Source organism: Pecten maximus, chromosome 12 (assembly GCF_902652985.1).
Source record: "Pecten maximus chromosome 12, xPecMax1.1, whole genome shotgun sequence".
Lineage (NCBI taxonomy): Eukaryota > Metazoa > Mollusca > Bivalvia > Pectinida > Pectinidae > Pecten > Pecten maximus.
Window position 1 is genome coordinate 8,711,254 of NC_047026.1, and position 27,548 is coordinate 8,738,801.

The 27,548-nt window shown below is 37.4% G+C and overlaps 1 protein-coding gene across 3 annotated transcripts in view; it reads right to left on the reverse strand.

Moving 5' to 3' along the window:
* LOC117339143 (centrosomal protein of 290 kDa-like) overlaps positions 1-27,548 on the reverse strand; it is a 103,351-nt gene that overhangs the window by 37,436 nt on the left and 38,367 nt on the right. The window contains exon 1 of one of the 3 annotated variants that reach the window (XM_033900563.1): positions 2,303-2,392. The exons of the other annotated variants lie outside the window; for them this stretch is intronic. Coding sequence (XP_033756454.1) covers positions 2,303-2,377 — 75 coding nt within the window. The 5' untranslated portion in view covers positions 2,378-2,392. Of the gene's footprint in view, positions 1-2,302; positions 2,393-27,548 lie in introns of those variants that run through there. 3 annotated transcript variants of the gene reach the window in all.

Below are 27,548 nucleotides of genomic sequence, written 5' to 3' on the forward strand. Positions count from 1 at the left end.
TACTAAATACTCTGTTACCAATGTAACAATGTGGCATTGGGGAGTCTGACAAAGTCAAACCAAAAACCAACGTTCAGACAGGCTAGAAAGAGTCCATTCCCATGTTTAAAATTATATTCGTATATCACTCAATACATGTAGCCATTATATCAATTCTTATGATCCAATATGTTACATTTTGGATAATCGGCTGACACAGTGCTGGTAGCACACTTGATTCCCTGATCAGATGTTAAAAGGTATGGGGTCACCTGCCGGACCAGGTTGGTTTTTGACCTGGTTGGTTTTTGACCTGGTTGGTTTTTGACCAGGTTGGTTTTTGACCTGGTTGGTTTTTCCCCCCAGGTACTCCAGTTTCCCCCCACAGTAAGACCCTTACATCCAGGCTATCAAGAGTGATAAATGTTAGTTGATATAACTTAATTGTTTCACAATTATTTAAAAATAAAGTTTACATTTACATTTATTTAAATTTTAAATCAGTCAATTAGGTGATCCACAAGTTGTCAATCATTAATTCTAATAAAATTAGAAGCAATCATGACTATTAATAAGGTTCAGACATTAATCTCATAATTTAAATTGATCAATTGTCTTTTCTTCTGAAGATTCATTCATCACTTTATAAATTTTAGATTCAGTCCTAAAAGCTAAAGCCAACAAAATAACACTAAAGAATAGGAATATTTACATATTTGTGTAAAATTACCATCAATTATCTCCGAAATTTACATACAAACCAATAAATTATCTAAGACAAGCTACAGTACATGTCCTTGAATCATGATAACTCATAATTTAGTTCCGATTTTTGTTTTTTGCTTTTTATTCTTCAAAACTGTTAATTGTGATTTTTTTCACAGCTGTTTTTAATTGCACTGTTAATGACCTAGTATCTATAAACAATGAAATACTTGGAATTTTTAGTCATTTTCATTAGGGATATCAGAACATCGATAACTGTAAGAATGACTTTTATTAGGGATATCAAAATATTGAGACATTTACCCTAAATTACCCTTGAGAAGGTAAGGGGACTTTATGAGATGTAGAGAGTGTCATTATTAGGAGAGTTATGATAAAGTCGCTGGTCTATCAAACATCTGTATTTGAAGATGATAAGGTCAGTGGTATTATAATGGACCATTAAGATTAGCTGAAGAGGTCTGAGGGCCCGCCAGGACCGATTATACTGATTATATATCCACTCAGAGTATAAGACACGACACAATTATTTGATCATCACTACAAATTAAACTATAAAAATGAAAAAATTGAAATCAGACCAAAATTTCATCCAAATGACCTGGTTTTAGTTTCATAAACATTCTTTCAGGACATTTCTCAATATAAAAGTTGCCATGGCATTACAGAATTAAAGAAAAATTCCTTAACAAGCGTTTTTTCTTTAAATCCATTTATATTTCCTATGGAAAAGTTAAAAGTTGATGAAATCAGGGACAGATGTTTCACTATATAATCATAACAGGTTTTCAGCATTTGATTTCAACACAAATCACTGGTGTAATATCAAAGTTCATCAACACAAAGATGAATGAATTTGACAAATTACCACTTAAGTACTTAATGAATAAATGCCCCAAAGATAATTCACCAGATTTAGGCAATAAACAAGAATTTTAGTCTGACTTTGATACAATTTGAGTCCACAACACAAAATAAAGTGATACATTCATATTCGAATCACATAACAGGATACAATACAAGATTAAAGTGTACATTTATTCCGACTCAATGTCCGTAACAAAATGATGGTACGAGTCCGACAGAACACATGATGTGATTGCCCTACAGGATGTTTGTGAGCGACACATTCCCAAAACACGACTGATGTATACAGACAAGCCATGAATCACGGTAAAGGGTGGACCCATCTGATAAAGGTTTAATAGTCATCACTGATGCTAATTAGCATTAATGTATGGGGTGTATATGTGTCACATTAAACAGATTTCCTAAATTTCAAACACTTTTAAAACCCTAGTCATGATGATGTGAACTGTACGACTAAAGAGTTTTAAATAATCTCCGCAGAATTGACGCCCTAGATAATTTTTTAAATTTTTAAATGGAAAAAATATGTTAATTCTGTCGATTAATAACGGAAATGTACTAAAACACTTTAGGGGAATTTGACAACATTTCCCCGTCCTATACTGCTGACAGATTTTACTTTTTGTTAGGATCATTTTCCAATGATATGTGTCCTATAGGACTGGTTTAGTATAAGATTTAATTTCTATCGTAGGCATAAATCTAAACAAACTATCTATATACTTACATACATATCCTCCTCATCATCATACATGTCAAACACAGGGGTCATTTGTTTATATATGATTCCAGTCTCCTCCATGGTGTAGGAAAATATCACTATCCACAGTTGTAACGGCCAGACAATGTTAATATAACGCTCCACAATAAATCCATTCCCCACACAACACCTTCTCCTAAGCTTATCTTATAAAACACAATATATAGGATGTATGCCCTAGGAGAGTTTTAACGTAGTTTCCGTGCCCACCCAGGAATTCTGACTTTCAGAGTCATTAATACGGTGACAATTAATTACAGCATAGCATGTGTCCGTGGCTTTTGGAATTTCTGATATTTCTTTTTAAAATCCTGATCTTCTATGAATCCTTTGGATAGGATACAGTCTGAAACATGGCGGTCATCACACCATGAATGCCATTTAGTCTATAGGATGGTCACTGTGGTTTATACAAGAATCCATAAATGATGGAATGTCGAAATAGGTCTGTCCACTAATCACTGTGTCACAACTGACCAGGTAGAGAGATCTGACAACCTTCTAACAGGACTGGAATCACTTTCACTCTGCTGGTCTCTCTCCTCCCAAAATGTAAACAAGCTGTGTAAAACATGAACAGCTAAAAATAGATTATCAACACAGGCCTGAGTGTCACCAGTGTAGTGGGACAGCAGAGAGAGGGGAGGGGATGGGTCTAGATGGGGGAGGAGGGGAGAGGGGGGATGAAGGGGACAGGGTAGGATGGGAGGTTAGGCTGATGAAGGGGACAGGGTATGATGGGAGGTTGTAGGGGCAGAGGAGGGGGACTGGAGGGGATGTTGGAGGGACTGGGGAGGGGGATACAGACTTGTCTGCTGTACGGCAGTGTTGATCTGGATGTGTTGAAGACTAGGAGGGGGAGGAGGTTACTTCAGACTTTGGCTGTGGGTCTGTGGATGGGGACTAGAAGTGGAGGGATACAGACCTTGCCTTGTCTGTAGAGCAATCACATACACAGATGGGAAATTGAGTGATGGGGAAGAGGATGGAGCAGTGAGGAGGATGAAGGGGCTGGGATGAATGGATGAGGAAGCTCCAGCTGCCAGACCGGTCTGTGTATAGACATGAGGGTGCCGAGGAGGGGTTATTGGGAAGGGGTTACTGAGGAAGGGTTACAGAGGAGGGACTACTAAGTAGGGTTATTTAGAAGGGGTTTACTGAGGAGGATTACTGAGGAGGAAAGGGCTGGTGAGCTTCTGGCTTTCACCAGTGTAGGACAATCCCAAATAGAGTTCTGGACTGGAGAGAGGGGTTGAGGAGTTCGAAAAGATGGGGATGCTGGAGAGAGGGGCCGAGGAGTTCGAAAAGATAGGGATGCTGGAGAGAGGAGCAAAGGGGAGGAGGACCAGGAGATGTTGGGAGAGAGAGTTAGACTTTGTCTGTCACAACTGTCACAGGTTACATGTATTCCTGCAAAGTATGCAGATAGTTTACACACGATTTAACTCTCTTGTAACCTAAACTGTTTGGTTCACTTTGATAATATAAGGGCCTGTGTTCACTGGGACATAGTCCAGGAGGACAAGAATATCAAGGTCAGATAGAGAAGAATGAGGTCAGATGTCAGGTGTCTAATAGACTTATAGACCTAACATTGACAGGTGATATGTTACCTCTACTGACACATCCAATGTTTAACGTACACCTGGTAAAGCCCCGGGGTCACCAACTTCCCTTAGCCCCAGGGTCACCGACTTCCCTTAACACTTGGGTCACCGACTTTCCTATAAACTTCCACACCAAACATCTTTCCTGTACACACTAATCGGAAATGATGATATGAAAACGATCAATGAAATTTTGTATATATGAGAATCAGTATCCTTGAGAGGTCATACAGGTAAATTGACGAGTTAAGGAGTTCCTCCTGCAAATATCCATATCACAGGTATCTCCTCGAGTGAGCATTCAAAAATCTTGAGATGTCGTCCAAATATTTTTATGACATTGACGATCACACAGTGAAACAGTTATATCCTTCCGTCTTAAAACAAATAAATTGTTAATTATCAACAATTTTTAATTATATAACTCCCAAAACACTCCACCTGTATCCTTCAGGTAAAATATTCAGGTAATTTGAAGTTTTGGAAACACAAGAATGACAGTGAGAATTAGTTACAGTCCTGGGAACGAAACTCTCCTGTGTTGTAGAGGTAAATCCTGGGAGTGGAGCTCTCCTGTGTTGTAGAAGTAAATCTCTGTGACATCCTTAAGAAGATGTTTCCCAGACAACAGCTAAATCTAAACAGGTGAGAATTCATCAGCTTCCTCCATCTTCATTTACAACTCTCCGATTATAGCACCTGTATGTCGGTCGTATTTGTCGCTGACTGGAAGTGGCGAGGTAGAGCGACTCAGAGTGACACCAGCTAATGACACAGTCAACAGGTAGACAGAGATGTTTAGTAATTACAGTTCAAACAGGTGAAAATTGTCTGTGTCCCCGGGGAATTTGTCCACACCTGAAAGTCTCTGATCGTATCTACCTGATAGAAATGGACAACCTGAGGTGGATAACTGACACACATAGGTAAATTACTGTTATCAGAATACAGACTTTCTAAGTCAGGTAGCCATTCCTACCGGGTCAATTCATAAATCACCAAACATACAGGTAAATGTTTTCCATTCAAATTAAATGTCTACCTTAATTGTTTCAGAACCACAGGAATTCACAGGATTGAATATCTAGCTACAGGTATTTGCTGAGAAGTTTAAGTTAATGGCTTCCCCATCATTATAAATACAGGAACTGTTGTTTAATATGGACACACAGTGCTTGGTATTCTACACAATATTAGCATAGATATGTATGATTAATTACTGCCATTGTTTTATAAATAAAGTTGTAACAGTTCCTGTTTAAAAATAAAGTTGTAACAGTCCTTGTTTTAAGAATAAAGTTGTAATAATCCTATTTTTTTATAAAGAAAGTTGTAACAGTCCTAGATTGATTAATTTCTAAATTTGAAAATTAATAAGATAAGAAAAATCCCGAAATTATTTCGAACATCTTCACAGAAAATAACTATATAATCATAATCAACAAAGAAAAGGGCAATAAATCAAGTAGTTTTCAATTGACAAATCAACCTAAATTGTCCTCTACAGAAGACTTGTCAACAATTTTTATATCCCTACATGTTTGCAGAAATTTGTTACAAATATCCAATATTTTTGCTCCATCAGGAAGTACTTAACTGGAAATTATTGGGGCACCAGTTAAGTGTCGGCATTGAGGACCTCCACCACACATTGGTGTCAGAAGTGGTCAAACAAAAATTGATAAAATGAGAAATACTTGATTAGCAGTTCTTTAAATATCTATAAATTCTATAAATATAGCTGTTTTATCTCTTTATTACCTGATGTTTTTTATCTTCTAATTTTAGCAATCATATCACCGTAATCAACATGATCTGACCCCTGCCCCCGCTCCCCTCCCCATCTCACTCCGAGTTTTTTCTTTTTTCTTTCAATTTGCTGTAACAGTGTCCTTTGCCTTAAACATTGCCTTTGTTCTACTAAATGATATTTGAATACTATTTTGAAATAAAACCGTACTTGAACTTTGAGGGCAGACAGGTGCACATGTACAAAGTGAGTATATTCTGAGTTTCATGTGTGAGGGGGCGGGGCACATACATACACTGCTCTGTAATATACCAGTAACAAGGCTTACACAACAAAGCTCTGATAACAATATCAACCTGTATGACCCCAGATATGACGGAATTAATTCCTGTAAGCGAAAGTCTTTGAAGTAAGAGATTACGCCTACATGTAAACATTGACCTAGTAGAACTTATCTCCGTGTGTTGGCCGACGTCTACACCGACTCCGTTCTCAACCACCTTTTTCCAGTATCAGCTTATCAGGATAACATTTTATTTTTGCTATTCTATTTATATGCATAATAATTTCTATATCTTTTGGCATTCAAAATTATTGATAAATATGTACTTTATAAATTTTGTAATTTAATGTATAACCGGCAATATTCATATGTATACTTTTGTGGTTTGAAGCTTTCAAATTATTTTGTGGGTACAAACTTTCGTGGTTAGCCCATGCTCCAATTATATAAAAAAATACATACAACAATGTTTATAGCACTTATATATTTATAGTTTCACAGCAACTATGAAAAGCTGGAGAAAATTGATAAACAATGAACTCTTCATGTTATCTATGGTATGACATTTGACATTTTAGGAAATAGCTATATTTACCATTGTATGGCACTGCCACTATATAACCCTACCAATTCAGTTGCGAGTTCACCAGCTTATGAACTGCCAACTTCAAAAAAAAATCGCACGACAAATAAAAATTGCAGATGGTAAATATAAGCTTTGAACGGCTTTCAGTTGGCATTCATAGTCAATATGAATGCCAACTGGAAGCCGTTCAATGCTTAAATGAACAATAGAAAGCTATGAACAATAGAAAGCGTAAATATCACTAGTAGATTCTAGAGTTTAATGTTTGTAACAGATGGTTACATTTAGAAACATACAATATTCCTCATTTTATCACCTTAATAACAACAGCAGCGTACCAGCTAAGTGTAAAGACGTCTACAAGTTTCTAGTTTTGTGTGAAATATTCATCATTTTTCAGAAGTTTCTCCAAATATCATTTAATAATAATATCACATTTTGAGGATTTAATTTATTAAGAAGAACAAAATTTATCAATTTTCAGATATATTTTCAATTGTATGCAACTAAATCAGAATTGAACATTTGTTTCCATTTCCTCTGATATTTATGAAAGTTATGAATTTTCACTGAACTTTTTAATTCAGTAAATGCTATCTAAAAATATGAAGTAAATTTGTCCAGGGGTTTCTGAGATAAGTTTTACACTAATGGCGACACACTAGGACTATACTGTATATATAAATACACCCCTTTTGGGGGTATATGAATAATTCATCCACTTTTCTCAAACATTCACCTACAAAACTAAAACAATACAATAGATCCTCTATAGATTCTATGATATCGGTGAGATAGTCGTACCTACTTACCCCCGTCATGTCGAGGTGTTTCATTTTACACTAGATTACAACACTAAGTTAATCTTTGGCTTTTCCTCGCCCACAACCGTTTCAGTTCTATACCCATATAGTGGCCGTCTAACCACGGATAATACTACAGACTTATAAACCGATTGGTTGAAGTGTATAATATACTACTTATATTTTCCTTAATTAACAACACTTGTAAAATTATCTTAACCTGGCGGACTCCATTCCTCTCACGTCTTATAAAAAAGTTAAAATGCATCAACTACACAATTGTTTTTGATTTGATCCAATGTCAAGGCAGTTTGATCTAGGGGAACTGTACAAAAACTAAATCAAATTGCAGATCATTAGTAACTTTAAACAGATTAGATTAAATTACAATTAGCTAGCACAGTAAGAATTTAGCAAACTACCATTAGCAAAGTACAATTAGCACTGTCAGAATTTAGCAATCTTAAATTAGCACTGTCAGAATTCAGCAAAGTAAATTAGCACTGTCAGAATTTAGCAATCTTAAATTAGCACTGTCAGAATTTAGCAAAGTAAATTAGCACTGTCAGAATTTAGCAAAGTACAACTAGCACTGTCAGAATTTAGCAAAGTACAATTAACACTGTCAGAATTTAATAGAATAATTTCAATGCACCTATATCAGCTATTCAAAATTGTTGCCAAAATATGAACATGGATACATTTTCCCTACTTGTGATGAGAATGTAAACAAAACCCTACCTGACAGTTTTAACATGTTTATCATCATAGTCATTGTTTTCTTTAAGTCATTATCACAAAACATAAAAATTGCACAAAAAAACCCTGACTTGTACATCCGGGATCATCCTCAGAATCTGTAAACATTTTAATGATGTAGATTTAGGAAGAAAACCTGGCCTCAGGGTTGGAAATAACAAGGGTTTAGTATTTCTGAGATAAATTTTAACTTCAGGTAAATCCAGACCCTTAAATATTACCAACAAACTTATAAAACAACACCGGTGATTTTCAGCAGAGATACTTTGATGTTAGTTTGAAAGTTAGAAAGCGTATCATACTGATTTACGGATATCTGACTCATTAACATATATTTACATATAAAAGTTTATTTAATGTAATGTATTTATTGTAATCCTGGGTACCTTTCTCCAAACAGACTTTGACATTAAAAATGAACAAAAGACCAAAACTCTATATTAATTCAGATCTGAATTTTGTGAAAGGAACTCTTCCATCTAAAGAAACAAAAGTTTAAACTTCTTAGTGGCATACTGTATGAGGGAAGTAAATAATGCTTTGTAAACAAAGGGCAGTAACTCTGTATATTGTTGTGCGAGACTCAACTATACAGTTTGTCGCTCCGATAACGAACTTGTATAAAAAGATACAATATGGTAACTATAAGTGTCAAATATATAGGAACACTTGTTATAAGTTTGACTACAGGTAATTTGATACAAGAAAATGGGAATTTAAGGGTCATAACTCTACATTTGATATGTCTTAATATATGTACATATACTGGGGCAAAATCAGTATGTACTCAAACAAACATTTGATAACCATTTTTGATATAGACTATCAAGTGACACACTTATTGAGAGAAAAACAGAATGTGAAAAGAAAAAGAATGAGAGAAGAAAAGGCAGGAGAGAAGAAAAGAGAAGAAAAGAGAAGAAAATGCAGAATGAGAGAAAAGAAATGAGAGAAGAATAGCACAAATAAAGGAAAGAAAATTAATATTTTGAAAATTCTACTTCCATTGAGAGATAACCAAATTAGTGTCTGCAATAATTAAAGATTATCAAATTAAAGACAAACATCTAAATAATCAGACAAGAATTAAAACCTGGAAGAGCTCCAAACTCTGCACAAATAACAAATATCTAGAATATTTCCCTCAGACATAAACTGAGAGTTCATAAAACTGGATATCTACCTTAGATTTAACCGACACATATACATGTACCAGATTTACATTTGTTTGTTAATTCATGTCTGTTTACACTCAAATTTCATTGTAGATCATAAAAAGGTTTGTAACTGCCCTTGTTTACCATGTACATGTAAAGAGTTTTCCTGACTCGGAATGTTTTCCTTTACAAATACCATAATGTTCGTTAGGATCTGTTCCCGACATGTAAAGTACACAATATACCTACAATAATTAATAGACATAAGATGCTATGAATTTCCTCATGTGTTTTGGTGCATGTAGAAATTGAATTAATTCTGGGAAAATTATGAAATTGGAATATGTGCATTAATATACACAGAATACACATGAACAACACTGTAATGTTACTGGGGTTCTCATTACACTTAATGTTTCCGAGTCTGCTGGAGTGAGATCTCCTAGATTTCTCTATAACTATACCGACAGGTGATCCACTTAAGTAGTCAGTGCCAAAATCAACTTACAGGATGTAGTAGAGAAATGACAGATATGTCCGCTGTACCCTTCACATACACTCGGGAATCTGATGGTTTCATAAGGCCATTGCAGTGTTTAGATACCACCTACAGAATCCATCCAGCAATAAGCCCATGCCTGGTAATAAGGCCATGTCTGGTAATAAGTCCATGTCTGGTAATAAGTCCATGTCTGGTAATAAGCCCATATCTAGTAATAAGCCCATGTCTGGTAATAAGCCCATGCCTGGTAATAAGGCCATGCCTGGTAATAAGTCCATGTCTGGTAATAAGCCCATATCTAGTAATAAGCCCATGTCTGGTAATAAGCCCATGTCTGATAATAAGCCCAAGCCTGGAAATAAGCCCTTGTCTGGTAATAAGCCCACCTTTGTTGCCTTATAAAATACCTTTACTTTTTCCCTTCCCCCTACTTTGAGACACAAATGTGATATGTGTTGATCCTCTATGCTTATTACAGAGTACAGTTGGTTACAGGTAGTCAGGATTTTCGTATCTTTCACACTCGATCTTGCCATCATAAGACAATTCCGAAAATAATCTAAACTGAATTTTATACAACATTTAGGAATTAATTAAAAACCCATTCACAGAGACTGTTTGTCGTAAAAATATTTCTTACTCAAAGTCACCTCTTTAAAATATTTTATACAAGAATCACCAAATCTTTTACTCTATACACTCTGTCAGAGATCTGTCTTAAACAGTGTGTGTATAAATTCAACTGTATGTAAATGTAACAGATCACAGGGATCAAACCAGAGGCCTGTAGACAGTGAGTCCATGGACAGTAGCTAGTATTTCACCAAGGTGACTTTGAAGACAGAAAATAAGGTTTATTTCAATGTCTCCTCTAGAGACCTCTGGTTTACTAGTCGGCCATTACGGAATGAGGTAAAGAAAAATTCTCCCTGAACCGAGTAGGTCTGAAGCGGCTAGTATCTTTACCAGGGTGACATTGAAAAGGGACATAAGCTGTATACATTGTACAGCAATGACAAACAGAGAACAATTTAGGCAGGCTGTTGTTATTATCAGTAGGCTGCGGTATGACTCATCCAAATCTAAAAAAAACACCAAAATGTTATATGTGATGATGGGAAGCTCATCATCTCCATCAGCTTACTACATGTACATTTGTATGTGTAGAAACTATTTATAGACCAGAGTCCATAGTCTCCTATCTTATATCTATCTATCTTGTTCGTTTCTAAAGTAAAAGGGAGTAAAATACAATAGAGTCAAAACCCAGATTCGAACCCAAGACCTCCAAACGTTGACATGTAAAAGTCCCTGGTCCTATAGTCACTTTTATTAAGTTTATTTCTTTCCCAGACTGTCCACATCCCCTTTTCTCAAGTTTATCTCCGTCCCAGGCTGGATGTCTGTGACATCCCCAGGAAAGTAAATTTTAATGATAAAAGTCCAGGATTCTTAATACCTCTGATTGGAGTTGAACTAACTTAGCAACCTAGACAGCTGTAGTTTTGAAAACAACCAAATATAAACCTCCTACAGGAGTAACTGGCCCTGGTCAAAACATCTCTTAAGTCTACAGAATCTCCTGAGTCACTGTCCTGTTATCTAAGGTTACACTACACACAAGGTCATCCAAGGTCATCGGATGTTCTCATTTATCCCAATTATACATCTTATCTATCACATTATCTTAGATAAGGTCAGTCATGTTACCACACTGTAACCAGCTTCTCAATGTTCTCTGCTTAACCTCCTTATAGACCTCTAGATCCCTGATCAAACCAACCTCCTTATAGACATCAAGATCCCTGATCCACCCAACCTCTTTATAGACCTCTAGATCCCTGATCAAATCAACCTCTTTATAGACCTCTAGATCCCTGATCAAATCAACCTCTTTATAGACCTCTAGATCCCTGATCCACTAAACCTCTTTATAGACCTCTATATCCCTGATCAAATCAACCTCTTTATAGACCTATAGATCCCTGATCCACTCAACCTCTTTATAGACCTCTAGATCTCTGATCCACTAAACCTCCTTATAGACCTCTAGATCCCTGATCAAATCAACCTCCTTATAGACCTCTAGATCCCTGATCAAATCAACCTCTTTATAGACCTCTAGATCCCTGATCCAATCAACCTCCTTATAGACCTCTAGATCCCTGATCAAATCAACCTCCTTATAGACATCTAGATCCCTGATCAAATCAACCTCTTTATAGACCTCTAGATCCCTGATCAAATCAACCTCCTTATAGACCTCTAGATCCCTGATCAAATCAACCTCCTTATAGACCTCTAGATCCCTGATCAAATCAACCTCCTTATATACCTCTAGATCCCTGATCCAATCAACCTCTTTATAGACCTCTAGATCCCTGATCAACTCAACCTCTTTCTAGACCTCTAGATCTCTGATTCCACTAAACCTCTTTATAGACCTCTAGATCCCTGATCAAATCTTTTTAGATCGCTATATCACATACTGACTGCAGTAAATTTATATTTGTGATCAGAGGGATTACCATCGGGTAAACATTTTGAAATATTTTATGAATATGAAATTTCTGAGAAGCTGAAAGGCAATCTGAGCTGCTGAATGCCCCTTAGATTAGGATATTGACCTCTGCTTCATTTTGGTTAATATCACAATCTCCAGGTTAATAAATATCCATATACACCTCAGCCAAAGGCAATAATTGTATAGTATTGGACGGATATTCCAATCAAACAGGTTCAATAATAGGATGACATTTATACTGGGATAGAAATATCTCTTAAGCTTCTTATATCAGGAGGATGAAACATGAATGGTAATGACTGATTGATTTATTTCCTGATGTCTACAGCCAGGTTTTATCGTGGTCCTCAAGGGATCAAAGAGCAACCTGCTTTAATATCCAGCACTAACTTATAAGATATTGAACAGGTATTGTACAAACTTCTAGCACTATAAGTCAAAACTGAAGAAAAGGTTCAACAGGCCTGTATCAAACATAACAAAAATGTCAAACTGTTCTGTAGCAAATAAATCAAAAGCTACACTGGGCCTGTATTAAACAAGGTAAAGGGCCCAGTTACAGCCCTGTATCAAAAGGTCAAGTAGCTCTCTATAAAAGATCCAATAGTCCTGTATCAAACGGCCCAGTAGCCCTGTATCAAAAGGCCCAGTTGCCCTGTATCAAAAGGTCCAGTAGCCCTCTATAAAAGGTCCAATAGTCCTTTATCAAAAGATCCAGTATCCCTGTATCAAAAGGCCCAGTTGCCCTTTAGCAAAAGGTCCAATAGACCTGTATCAAAAGGTCCAATAGTCCTGCATCAAAAGGCCCAGTAGGCCTGTATCAAAAGATCTAACAGCCCTGTATCTATGGGTCAAACAGCATTTTATCAAAATGATTAATTTAACACACCAAAAACATACAATATTCCTGTATCAAACACAAAACAAGGCATCGCAAACGATACAAATCCCCTCGCGTGCTAACACATGAACTCTGACGCAAAATGGGGGGTGGGGTTATTGCAGGACATTGAAATAACATCAGTTGTCATTTGCACTGAACTGCAATAGACATGGATGAGCTTATTATCAGGCATGGGTTATTGAGGTATTGCCATGCTGGACCAATATATGAAGTTTGGTCAGGATCCATTCAAAAATGAAGTCGCAACAATGCTGACAAAGATTTTCTATAAATAGTAACGGTGACCTTGACCTTAACCTTGGCGCCCTGAAACACAAACTTGCTTGAGGTATTGCAATGCTTGACCCATACATGAAGTTTGGTCAGGATCCGTTCAAAAATGAAGTCGCATTACAGCGCTGACAAAGATTTTCTATAAATAGTAATGGTGACATTGGCCTTGACCTTGGCGCCCTAAAACATAAACTTGTTCGAGGTATTCCCATGCTGGACCCATATATGAAGTTTGGTCAGGATCCGTTCAGAAATGAAGTCGCAAGAGTGCTGACAAAGATTTTCTATAAATAGTAACAGTGACCTTAACCTTGACCTTGGTACCCTGAAACACGAACTCGTTCGAGGTATTCCCATGCTGGACCCACATATGAAGTTTGGTCAGGATCCGTTCAGAAATGAAGTCGCAAGAGTGCTGACAAAGATTTTCTATAAATAGTAACGGTGACCTTGACCTTGACCTTGGCACCCTGAAACACGAACTCGTTCGAGGTATTCCCATGCTGGACTTACATATGAAGTTTGGTCAGGATCCGTTCAGAAATGAAGTCGCAAGAGTGCTGACAAAGATTTTCTATAAATAGTAACGGTGACCTTGACCTTGACCTTGGCACCCTGAAACACGAACTCGTTCGAGGTATTCCCATGCTGGACCCATATATGAAGTTTGGTCAGAATCCGTTCAAAAATGAAGTCGCAAGAGCGCTAACAAAAAGTGAACATACGTACATACGTACTTACGTACGAACGGAACGCTATATCCCCTCCCCGACTTTCGTCACGAGGGGATAATAAGGCTGCAAGAAAATTGTTATCACTTAATATTTTGCTGATACATGATTTAAGTTGCCTATATATTTTATAATCTACGTAGGAACAGTCATAAAACATTTAAGTACGTTTTACTCCAGTATAAACAGAACAGCAGGTATGGTAGGACAATAACGATTGTGGGTTAACAAAGACATATATATATACACTTACCTATATCTGATGTTTCTTCTATAATATCAATAAATCCTCGAGTTACAGGTTTATAATACTTCTATATAATATTAAATCAGGTGAGGTACCGACAAGTTTTATAACTGATGTCAATATATATACGTACCAGTTGTTAAGTTAATCTCCTCCAGCTACAGAGGCAACAACAACGATATAAACACAAATCTATCTCCTAGCTTGGATAGATCACACTACATGCGTGGTATATAAAAACAGAGGTTCCTACCTATAAACAGGTGTGATATACATCTCCACTCCAGCCAGTTTACCACAAGTTTATACATAATTTAATCTCCGTAATCAAACCCAATCAGCAAGGGGTGGCTCTCCGAGAACCGAACCGGAAAACCACGAAGAACCACGGACACACTTAACATGGAGACCAAGGACACAAATATATAGGTCTATATAAATATCAACATAATACAGGTATATCCTTTCAAACAATAAACTTGTTTGATTCTCACCAAACCATCAAACACAATAACAGTATGTAGTGATAAGATTCCACATATACCAAAACACTGTTATCTGTATACATACACAATTAAAGGTATGGCCAAGAATGTCCATTTGTAAACAATTTAAGCTTGGTTATCATGTTAATGATTAAAAGATATAAACTCACATTATTTATATAGACAATGAAGGTTCAGTATGTGCTAAATCAGTTTGTTTTAAATACAAAATGTTGAAGTCATACAATTTGCATACAGCACACTTAGTATCCCACCAATATGTATGCGAGATCGAGTTTAATTTGAATATCAACAATCTCCAAATCAGCATTAAAAAAAATTATCAACATTTTTTTTTTCATATTCATGGCAACACATTTAAGGCTATATACTACTTTTTACAAAATATATGTTATTTGTATTAGAGTTAAGGCTGTATGCTACCTTACTATCAATAATGCCCTCTCAATTCTAGAATAGTTCCACATCTGAAGTAACCAGTATGTATTATCATATGAATGTAAATTTTTTGATGACATTTGAAAGTCATACATGAGCACATTCAAATCAGTCACAATCCCTACAGATAACGCCAATATAAAGTTTTGTAGGGGAGACAACTGACACAAATCACAGGCACAAAGTAGAATATGCATCTTTAAATATTTCATATATTGTAAGAATATACAATTAAGCAAGTTAGAATCAAATACCTTCATTCTGCAATCCTGAGCTCCTTAACCATATTCTATATATCCATTCAGTCCACGTCAGTGAATTAAGAATTTTTATGATTCCCCTAAAGCTATATTTTATCAGTGTGTGTTTTTGTGATGTCTCATTAATGACATTTGGCATATAGAAGTTGATCTACCTTGTGTATAGCTGATATAAATAACCCCAGGGTTAACCACCCTGGTCACTAATGGTCACTACTGGTCAAGGGGTGACCATCACACTGACCACTATTAATTGTTCCTTTATATAGACATTATTTCAATATTCACATGATAATCTCTACCATATCCTGAAGCTAAAATTTTCACACAATTAAATTTTATATTAAATAAAAACGTTTTTTTCCCTAACTGTATTTGAATACTTTGGTTTGGTTTTTTTTACGCCCTATTAACAGCCAGGGTCATTGAACGTTTTGGAGATGGAGGAAAGCTACAGTACCCGGAGAAAAACCCAACGACCTATGGTCAGTGCCAGGCAACTGTCCCACGCATGTTTCGAACTCGCAATTCAGAGGTGGAGGGCTAGTGATAAAGTGTCGGGACACCTTAACCACTCGGCCACTGCAGCCCCATATTTGAATACAATTACATTTTTTAATCAAACTGATTTAAAAGAGAGTTAAAATCATTAAATGCAAATAAAAAATCAAGGAAATATGAACATGAAATCAGTATCAAAATTTCATTTCCAGCTCAAATAAGAATTTTCAAAAATGGAGAAATATTTCTCCAACACTAATACGTACAGTACATCAATACAAAAGAATCACTATGGAAGTACTTTCTACGCCATGTTTGGCTCTTTTCAGCTAATAAACAATATCTAAAACCGAAACTACAAATGTATATTTAAATATATAAATAATGAAAATGTAAAAAAAAATTAGGAATTATTAGATTTCTGTGCTCCCTTTAGTGGTCTTTATAATCCAATTTTCGATTTCTCCATTAGGTATTCCAACCTCTTGCCCTAAAATATTTTACCAATTTGTGACCACAGGATGTACAAATGGATAGGGACTTTTTAACTCCACACTGTCACAAGATCTATACACATCTAGATAAATTATTTACAAAACTACGGCCAAAAAATTTCCCCAGAACTACATGAATTAATTAGTCGTGGAGGACCAGAGACCATATTGATTAATTGTGACCCCCACGATCACCGCCTATACATTATACATGTATACAGCTACTAATTTGTACAGGTAACTACGACAGAAAAACTTCGGATCACGTATCACCATACAGTTACATTATTAACATATTTCTGTAATTGAATTAGATTAAATTTGTCCTGAATACGACCTGAAGCACAGAAAGGAATACATTCCAGATTCCAATGTAATGCATCATTTATAATGTTAATTAAATAACTGCATTATTAATTAACCATGGTAATTAACCCACAGCTTTATATAGATAATATATACAGTATCTGACAGGACTTAGAAGTTTGATTTCCCAGGTAGACTTGGTAAAACTGACTCTGTACAATATACACAGCCAGAGAATACAACAGGTTCAGCCCCTGAGGAACTCCGCACTCTGCCACTGAAGTCCTCTGGCCCATCCCCCTCAACAATGAGAAAACTTTTGAAATAATATTTTGTTTGGTTCATCAATGCAAATCTGCAATAATCTGTACAAATTAGATACCTAGGTATTACTGATATAACCCACACTCCTGACAGTGTTTTCACAGCTTATTTAAACACATTCCAGACCAGCATCCTGCAAGGAATTGGTCCACAGTCTCCTGTGTGATTCAGGACTCTATCCATCAAGCCATGCTTCATCAGCTAAGTGACAGAGTCGACTGAGTGACAGTCTGCTGAGTGAGAGAGTCGGCTGAGTGAGAGAGTCGGCTGAGTGAGAGAGTCGGCTGAGTGAGAGAGTCGGCTGAGTGAGATAGTCAGCTGAGTGAGAGAGTCAGCTGAGTGAGAGAGTCGGCTGAGTGAGAGAGTCGGCTGAGTGAGAGAGTCGGTGAGTGAAGCAGTCTGCTGAGTGAAGAGAGTCTGTCTGAGTGAGAGAGTCGGCGAGCTGAGAGAGTCTGCTGAGTGAGATAGTCAGCTGAGTGAGAGTCAGCTGAGTGAGAGAGTCGGCTGAGTGAGAGAGTCGGCTGAGTGAGAGAGTCAGCTGAGTGAGAGAGTCAGCTGAGTGAGAGAGTCGGCTGAGTGAGAGAGTCAGCTGAGTGAGAGTCTGCTGAGTGAGAGAGTCAGCTGAGTGAGAGAGTCGGCTGAGTGAGAGAGTCGACTGAGTGAGAGAGTCAGCTGAGTGAGAGAGTCTGCTGAGTGAGAGAGTCAGCTGAGGAGATAGTCGGCGAGGTGAGAGAGTCGGCTGAGTGAATGAGCAGCTGAGTGAAGAGTCAGCTGAGTGAGAGAGTCGGCTGAGTGAGAGAGTCGGCTGAGTGAGAGAGTCTGCTGAGTGACAGAGTCAGCTGAGTGAGAGAGTCGGCTGAGTGAGAGAGTCGGCTGAGTGAGAGAGTCGGCTGAGTGAGAGAGTCGGCTGAGTGAGAGAGTCGGCTGAGTGAGAGAGTCAGCTGAGTGAGAGAGTCAGCTGAGTGAGAGAGTCAGCTGAGTGAGAGAGTCAGCTGAGTGAGAGAGTCGGCTGAGTGAGAGAGTCAGCTGAGTGAGAGAGTCGGCTGAGTGAGAGAGTCAGCTGAGTGAGAGAGTCTGCTGAGTGAGAGAGTTGGCTGAGTGAGAGAGTCGGCTGAGTGAGAGAGTCGACTGAGTGACAGTCTGCTGAGTGAGAGAGTCAGCTGAGTGAGAGAGTCAATGAGAGACAGCGTAGATACAGAGTCAAGTGAATGACAGTCAGCTGAGATAGTCCGTGGGCTGAGTGAGAGTTGGCTGACAGAAAGTCAGCTGATTGACGGTCAGCTGAGTTAGAGATCTCTGTATTTACATACATTTTGCATACCTTCAAGATTTGTAGATGATATTATGGAAGACACAATTAAGACCTACAGTGTTTTTGTTACCCATGTTTGCTCTATCTGTGTATCTGTACTGTCAGGATCGGTCAGGAACGGTCAGATCGGTCAGATTCCTGACCACTGGCACCATTGTCTTATCAGTAGTGTGACTTATCACTGTTATCTAATGGTGTAACACTACCACAACAAAATAAAGATTTAATCTACACTTTTATCTTTACTGGATAATAAAAGTGACCAGATAGGGATTCCAGCCCGAAATTCCTGTTTTATAAACAGTACTACCCTACCAGGGTTCCAGTGGAATTAAAGTTTTTATAATAAAATCTGTTTGGTAACACTCCGAAGTTGGCATTTTGTATCAAAACAAAAAAAATTTGACATGGATCAAAACTAGAGACACCTAAACTCATCTGGGCAGATTTTCTACCTTCTAGGCTGCCTAGCTTGTTAACAGTGTTCAACTTTTAACCAGCAGACTTACCTAACATATATTGAAGACATCTAAATAGTCCTAATTTTTATTGGCAGATTTTCTAAATAAGAAATAAATGCAAATATAAATGCACAGATTCCTGATAATATCACATGTTAAAACCACAGATATATCTGTTAATATCACAAAATGTTACAACCAGTGATTCCTGATAATATCACAACATGTTACAACCACAGATATATCTGTTAATATCACAACATGTTACAACCAGCGATTCCTGATAATATCACATGTTACAACCAGTGATTCCTGATAATATCACAACATGTTACAACCAGTGATTCCTGATAATATCACATGTTACAACCAGTGATTCCTGATAATATCACAACATGTTACAATCACAGAGATTCCTGATAATATCACAGCATGTTACAACCAGAAATTCCTGATAATATCACATGTTACAACCACAGATATTCCTGTTTATATCACAACATGTTACAACCACAGATATTCCTGTTTATATCACAACATGTTACAACCACAGATATTCCTGTTTATATCACAACATGTTACAACCACAGATATTCCCTTTTATATCACAACATGTTACAACCAGAGATTCCTGATAATATCACATCATGTTACAACCACAGATCTTCCTGGATTATGTTAATACATCTATAACAGAAGTAATCTATGTTCCATCATCAATCTATCTTACCTTCTACAGTTATTAGCTTACACAAGCACATGTGATGTTTCTGTTTAACTGTACCGAGGTTCTAATTCCAGATTCTGTAGTGATTTATAGCCCATTTATCACAGTTTCAACTTCTACAGTTATCAGCTTGGAACAACTTTCCCTAAGTTCCCCACTGGTATTTTCTCTGATGGTCAAGATGACCACTAACCAGTAATGTATGATTCCAACAATCACTGAGTAATTAGAACCTGGTCAAGGAGATGTCCAGTTCCAGGGCCAATACACAAACTGACCAATACACACCAGACCAGCTCAAGATGACCAATACATTGGTGTGTTATACAAATCATTGTCGCAAGTCACTTACACTGGTCAGACATAAACACAGACAATTAAATAGTATTGACCACTACTGACCACTATACTGACCACTACTGATATCTATCTGAAATATTTACCAATAAACCTGTATTGTTTATTACAGTGATAGCTATCTATCAAAAAATTATACCTAACAGATCTTTCAGGGATAATGACAGGGACCATCACAATGGACGGATGTACTGACCACATAATGTCACCTATATACATCTTACTGGTGGATATCGACTCTAAAACAATACAAAATACTGCTACCTCATAGATCTGGCTGGACACTAACAGTTTATCATTACAGACAATCTAGATCACTGTCATGTTTATATCTCCCTATCACCTAGGTGTTTACACCGACAGTCTCCGTCAAGGACACCATTGTTTTATCTTTATGGACAGTCTACTGGACACATAACATACAAATTTTATCTCCTATATACATACAAGGAAGTTAACAAACAGTCATAGCTGATAAATCAGGGTCTGTCACTGACCCTTCAAACTGACCACTAAACATATCTATCACATACTTATGTTTACTATACAAGAGAAATGACCACTAAACATATCTATCACATACTTATGTTTACTATACAAGAGAAATGACCGTTTGTAAACTGAGGTTAGTCTTTAAATAAGAACATTTACTGAAACATACATACTAATTATCAATTTATATCACTCAGACCCAGAACCAGAGTTGTCTCCCCCTGTCTTTTTCAAAGATACTGTACTGACCTGGACTAGAGTTAATTGTCTGCCCTTGTTTCACCATACTGTAACATTACTGAACTAAACTAAAATTATTTCACACTGTTTATAACAAATAAGTATAATAGCATATTTGGCTGCATGTATACCCACACTGTAACATTACCGACCTGACCTAGAGTTGTCTGCCCTTGTTTCTCCATACTGTAACATTACTTACCTGAACTAGAGTTGTCTACCCTTGTTTTTCTTAAACTGTAACATTACTGACCTGACCTAGAGTTGTCTGCCCTTGTTTCTCCATACTGTAACATTACTTACCTGAACTAGAGTTGTCTACCCTTGTTTTTCTTAAACTGTAAAATTACTGACCTGACCTTGAGTTGTCTGCCCTTGTTTCACCATACTGTAACATTATTGACTTGAACAAGAGTTGTCTACCCTTGTTTTACACATACTGCAATATTACAGACCCGAACTAGAGTTGTCTGCCCTTGTTTTTTACACATACTGCAGCATTACTGACCTAAACTAGAGTTGTCTACCCTTGTTTTACACATACTGCAATATTACAGACCTGACCTTGAGTTGTCTGCCCTTGTTTTACACATACTGCAATATTACAGACCCGAACTAGAGTTGTCTGCCCTTGTTTCACACATACTGCAATATTACAGACCTGACCTTGAGTTGTCTATTCTTGTTTTTCTTAAACTGTAACATAATTGACTTGAACAAGAGTTGCCTACCCTTGTTTTACACATAACCTGAATTAGAGATGTCTGTCCAAGATGTACGAATATCCCATTAAATAATGTACAATATATGTTACAGATGTTGTTCAATACCGTGGTTTAGCTGACCCACATTACCTAGTAGTCTCACAAATCACTCAATAAACAGTTACACCTACCTTACAATATCAGCTATGTTGTCCAATAATCCCAGAATCAAAAGTCAACAAACAGTACACGTGTGTTTACCAGACCACATATATATCCAGTATATTCAGTACATGTGTGTACAGTCTACAGGCCCAGCCTCTGGAGCAGTCAGTACTGTATAGTAGTAGTAGTATATATACTGAGTAGTAGCATAGCTGTACAGGTAATTATATAGGCCTTTGTTAACATAACTCCACACAGCTGCCATATGGTTCATTCACAGCTGGTAAACAGTGCTAAGTCAGAGCACAGTCATAACACACATGGTCAGGGGAGACCTTGTCAGGCCAAACAACTCGGAGCTTTCACTGAGATGGGGCTTAATAGGGGCTTAATAGGGGCTTAATAGGGGCTTATAGGGGCTTAACAACACAATACGATGTCACTGGAATTTGGAAACAATTAAAGATTCTAACTTTGGACCTTATAAATATATAGACAGCTACTTTGACCAATGTATTAACTACATATACATGGATTTTAACATACACACGACAGAAGTTGTCTACATGAATATATGTATAGTTAGACTAGCTAGGAGGTTCTCAGATCTGACCGCCACAGATGTCCGAGTACATATAGGTCAGGAGATACTCAGAGAGAAGTTATATCGGAATTTAGAGTAGATTCAAACCCTAGTCCTCTGAACATCAACCCTAATCTAACTGACCACCACTATCACTACAAAGGAAGGTCAGGACAGTTACAATTACATAGCAGAATTTCTGTAACAGGAGCGACTAGACTAGACAGGATTCGAGCCCGAGACCTCCAAGCTCTAGACGGACACTCTAACCATTTGAGGCACCATGGCCACCAGGGTTCAGTCCAGTTCCACTATGCATGGATCTATCTAATTACAGGACTATGTACATTACCCTTGCTATAAATTAATTAGTAGAGGACTTACCTGGTGTTCCAGTCACACTACAGTACTGGACTCTATACCACACTATTATATCAGGTATACAACTCTGTAATCAACACACGTCAATACACTTAATGTTATCATATAAGTTAACATTTATATCTCGATTTTGTCCTACAGATACCAGTAACCGTAGTATTTCTAAAGCAGTTACCTGGTATACATAAACAATCAGTCCCTATATCCTATAGTAAATACAGGTAGATCCCATAGGAAAGAGATATAATGTATATTTCGGAACCGTCCCTGGATCAGTGTACAGGGATACGGAACCAGGGCGACAATATAAGGAGATCTATTTACCTGTCATGTATCCGGAGAACTTATAATCCACACAGATTTTACACAGCTACATATTTCCACTGTCTGTTACCCAGACTGTACATGTGTGTACCTGGCTTCCTGTGTATATACCTTCTGATGCAGCTGTGTACCAAATGTAAACACAATAGCACTGCTGTACATTTACACGTGTGTTCTGAATCAGTCAGACCTCCGCCCCTACACACTCCACCCCTACACACTCCACCCCTACAGCCTGGAGCCAGGCCTTATCAGACAGGATCTATAATTTCTACCCCTGTCAGACCTTGATTTGGTCATACCAACACAAGCTGGCGAGCCTCATCTACCCCAAATATTTATGTTGATGTACCACCCAGTCGACAGATACATACCAACAGCTATCACACTGCACTGTATACAATAAAATCTGCTCTGTACAGCAGTCTATTTACCTATTATTGTATTTCCTACCTAAATATACACACCCACATATAGTACTACAGAACTCGGATAGCTCACCAACACAAGCTGGCGAGCCTCATCTACCCCAAACATTTATGTTGATGTACCACCCAGTCGACAGATACATACCAACAGCTATCACACTGCACTGTATACAATAAAATCTGCTCTGTACAGCAGTCTATTTACCTATTATTGTATTTCCTACCTAAATATACACACCTATATAGTTCTACTACAGTCAGCTGGATAGCTCACCATACCAGTCTGACTACCTCCACACAATATAGAGTTTGTCACTTACCCTCCTGTGGTGTTGTTTTGTATTCCATTGTAAGTATAAACACAGACAGTTCACTTCTGTATGGTGTCTTTATCACAATAACACCTGGACACTATTGTTTATCACAATTACAGGTAACACATATACCTGTACATGTATCACACATATACCTGTACATATATCACATACAGGTAACACACATATACCTGTACATGTATCACATACAGGTAACACACATACACACCTGTACGAGTATCCTCTGCTTCAGTATCACACAGACACTTGTTTATAGAAATCACACAGACGATACGAGACGGACTAACGGTACCCGTTTTCACACCTGTACAGGTATGTAGGGGTCGCGTGGGAACTTTGGGATCTACACCCCACTGGTCATTTGTTAAAGCAGGCAGGGCTCACTGCCCACGCATACCTGATCGCTGACTAATTATCACAGAGTAACTTACAGGTATGTCGACTAATTAAACTACAGTTTAAACTACAATTTGTAAACCTTTCTACTATTACATCATTATCGATCTTATTCTAAAATGAAAATTTCATCGTATTGAAAAAATAAAAATGTTGATGTCCATTGTTCTACGGAAATCTCACAAAAAGTTTAACAAGCATGGTTATATTCTATAGTCATTTTACCTGATTTCTCAGAAGCTGATAGAAGTTCCTGAATCTCCGTAAACTTCTAACAGAAATTGATCAGATTATATCCGAAAACACTTACTCCATCACGTCAGAATTGGGATCTAAACACTATCGATTATACACTTGAACGCTTTTCCCCACAATCGTCTGTGGCCGACAAAAGACACAGGTGTCAATCATGACTAGCCGCTTACGTCTATAATCTTCACCACAGACAATGCGCGGGACAATACCCTGGAATAACACCGGTGGAATAACACCAGAAAAATCATGATCATGTACCCAAAATGTAATGCATAGTTAGCCTTCAAATTCATTAAATGAAGAAATAAAAATGTTTAAAAGTAAAAAAAATTCATAGTTTTTTCATTGTTGTGTTTAAAATTGTCTTCTAAAATTTGTATTATCAAATATTTTGGATGCATCTGATTTTTTGCATTTAATTTTACATAAGTTATATTTTTTTCCCAGTAATTCATAAAGCTAACCAGGCATGAAACTTGTAGACTTGTAAAGTCGATTTGTGAGGGAACACAAAAGGATCTGTCAACAAACAATTTGTTCTCCAATATTGTTATAAAGATGGTGATTTGAGGAGCTTTCACAGCCATGGACTTATTTATCTATTCTAGTTTGTGACGGTAAAATCCAGGTAATTAACTCAAGTGCCTGATTAGAAAAATACAGAGTTATTGTTGGTATTTGTGTATCTGATCTCGTGGACAGAGGATTACTGGATAATTGTTGTAGGGAGTTCTTCAGAAGATCTGACGAAACCAGAACATCTGATAAAAAAAAACAAGAGGCCCAGAGGGCTGCATTAGACTCATTTTCAAATTACTTATGCAATTGAACAGTGGAAACACAGCAGAGATTTGAACCTATGACCTCTGAACTCTAAAGTTACACTGTCATGAGTTTCTGATTTTTAACTTGTGTGGCCAGCTAGCTAAGTTCTGCTTCACACCTACAATAGTTTGTTATTTCACTTTTTGAAATAAAGACTAGTAGAGGGGTGAAAATTTAGAAATTGTTTTTGTAAAATGATGGGTGAGATTACACCTTTCATCAAGGTAACCAGGGTTCAACTCCCTGATTTGGTACAGCCATGAGAAAGACTCGCACCTTTCTGACCGTATAATTTTTTAAACTTACCCTGCCATACCAATGAGCACCAACATGAAGGAAAGTTCACCTCGATATACAAGTACGTTTGTCTGACACAGAAGATGTGCCGCCCGACAGTACCAATTATTTCTACTAAACATGTAAAATAGTAAGGCTGTCTGCAACTTCAGAGAAATTTCCCGTCACGGAATCAAGATGATTGCGAAAACATCCACAAATATTGCCCTGTACCTCGCACAGTTGAAAATCTCCCTGGAATAGGTAGAAATCTCAGCACTCAGGTACCATGACCTGGCTAAGTATCGTCTACATTATAATTAAGGGAACGATAGATACATCCTGTTCCAAAACTTTATTGATTCGTTTACCTCCTTAATTAAACTATCTTCTACAAGATGGCATGAAGTACATACTTCTCAGGACCAAAGAGAGATCTCAATCAATATGCAATATCAAAAATTGTGTACCCTTGGGAGGTTTGGTGAAATGTTTTACAAGAGGTACAGACAGACATGATATGTTGATACACAGATCTCAGGTATGCAGGAAAGGAGAAAAAAAACTTTCAAACGAAGATTTTTAGACAAGCTCCTCTTGAAATACTGGTCTGTTGCCAGCAGAGATGGAGAGAACATTTTTAACAAAAATAAGGAATAACTTCCTGTAAAAATTTGGACATTTCTTATCAGAAACGGAAGCTGCCATCAAACAATCCTCTTATAGAACGTATAGATAATGATATAAGTAGAACAGGAACCCCCAGCAGGGAATCAGGAGCAGGCTGTAAATGTTGGACCGGTCCTTGCCCAAGGCTGACTCTGGGAATTAGGGGCAGGCTGTAATTGTTGGAATAGTCCTTGCCCAAGGCTGAGACTCTGGGAATTAGGGGCAGGCTGTAAATGTTGGACTGGTCCTTGCCCAAGGCTGAGACTCTGGGAATTAGGGGCAGGCTGTAAATGTTGGAATGGTCCTTGTTCAAGGCTGAGACTCTGGGAATTAGGGGCAGGCTGTAAATGTTGGACTGGTCCTTGTTCAAGGCTGAGACTCTGGGAATTAGGGGCAGGCTGTAAATGTTGGAATGGTCGTTGTTCAAGGCTGAGACTCTGGGAATTAGGGGCAGGCTGCAAATGTTGGACTGGTCCTTGCCCAAGGCTGAAACTCTGGGAAATAGGGGCAGGCTGTAAATGTTTGACTGGTCCTCGCCTGAGGCTGAGTTTCCGGAAATCAGGGACAGGCTGTAAATGATGGACTAGTCCTGAAGTCTGTGGCTGAGATTTGGGGAACCAGGAATGGTCTGATTTTGAGAATGCTGTGATATTTAGGTTTAATACACAATACACTCTTTAACAAAAGTAAGTTTTTAATTTCTATAATTGAATTTGTAATGAAATTGCAGGCTACCAATACATAACAAGAGTTCCATCATGTTTTTACTTCCCTGCAGATACCTTTACCCATTTGTGTATCTATGCTAACATAATAGCACAGAGGACAGACTTCACCACAAACATAAAGCTGTTGATTTGTATTGATAAAATTTACGTTCATTGGCGTTGACCTTTAGTATCAATCAATAGGCTTTTCTCAAGTATCAAGGACAAATATCACAGATATATTTATTTTAAATGACCATTGATCCTTCACTTATACCAGAACAAAGATGCCATTTGTTTATTATAATCATAAAGGTATTTCTATCACCACACATTAGTAACTTTTTAATATGACAATTGTATCCAAACAACTTGTAGATTTTTGAAACCTTCGTTCACCGACCCCCTTTTGTATTTAGACATTCCTACCAAGGAGAAATGGTAATTTATGTTGCCTGCAGTTATCAGTAAATAGCCTGTAATTGTATTATATATTATAATAATACAATTATATCATGGGTGTCTGTGCAACAGTCTAGATATTGACACAAGGTAAGTACTGGTAATTGACCGATGTTCTATTGCATGAGGCCGAAGGCCAAGTGCAATAGAACATCGGTT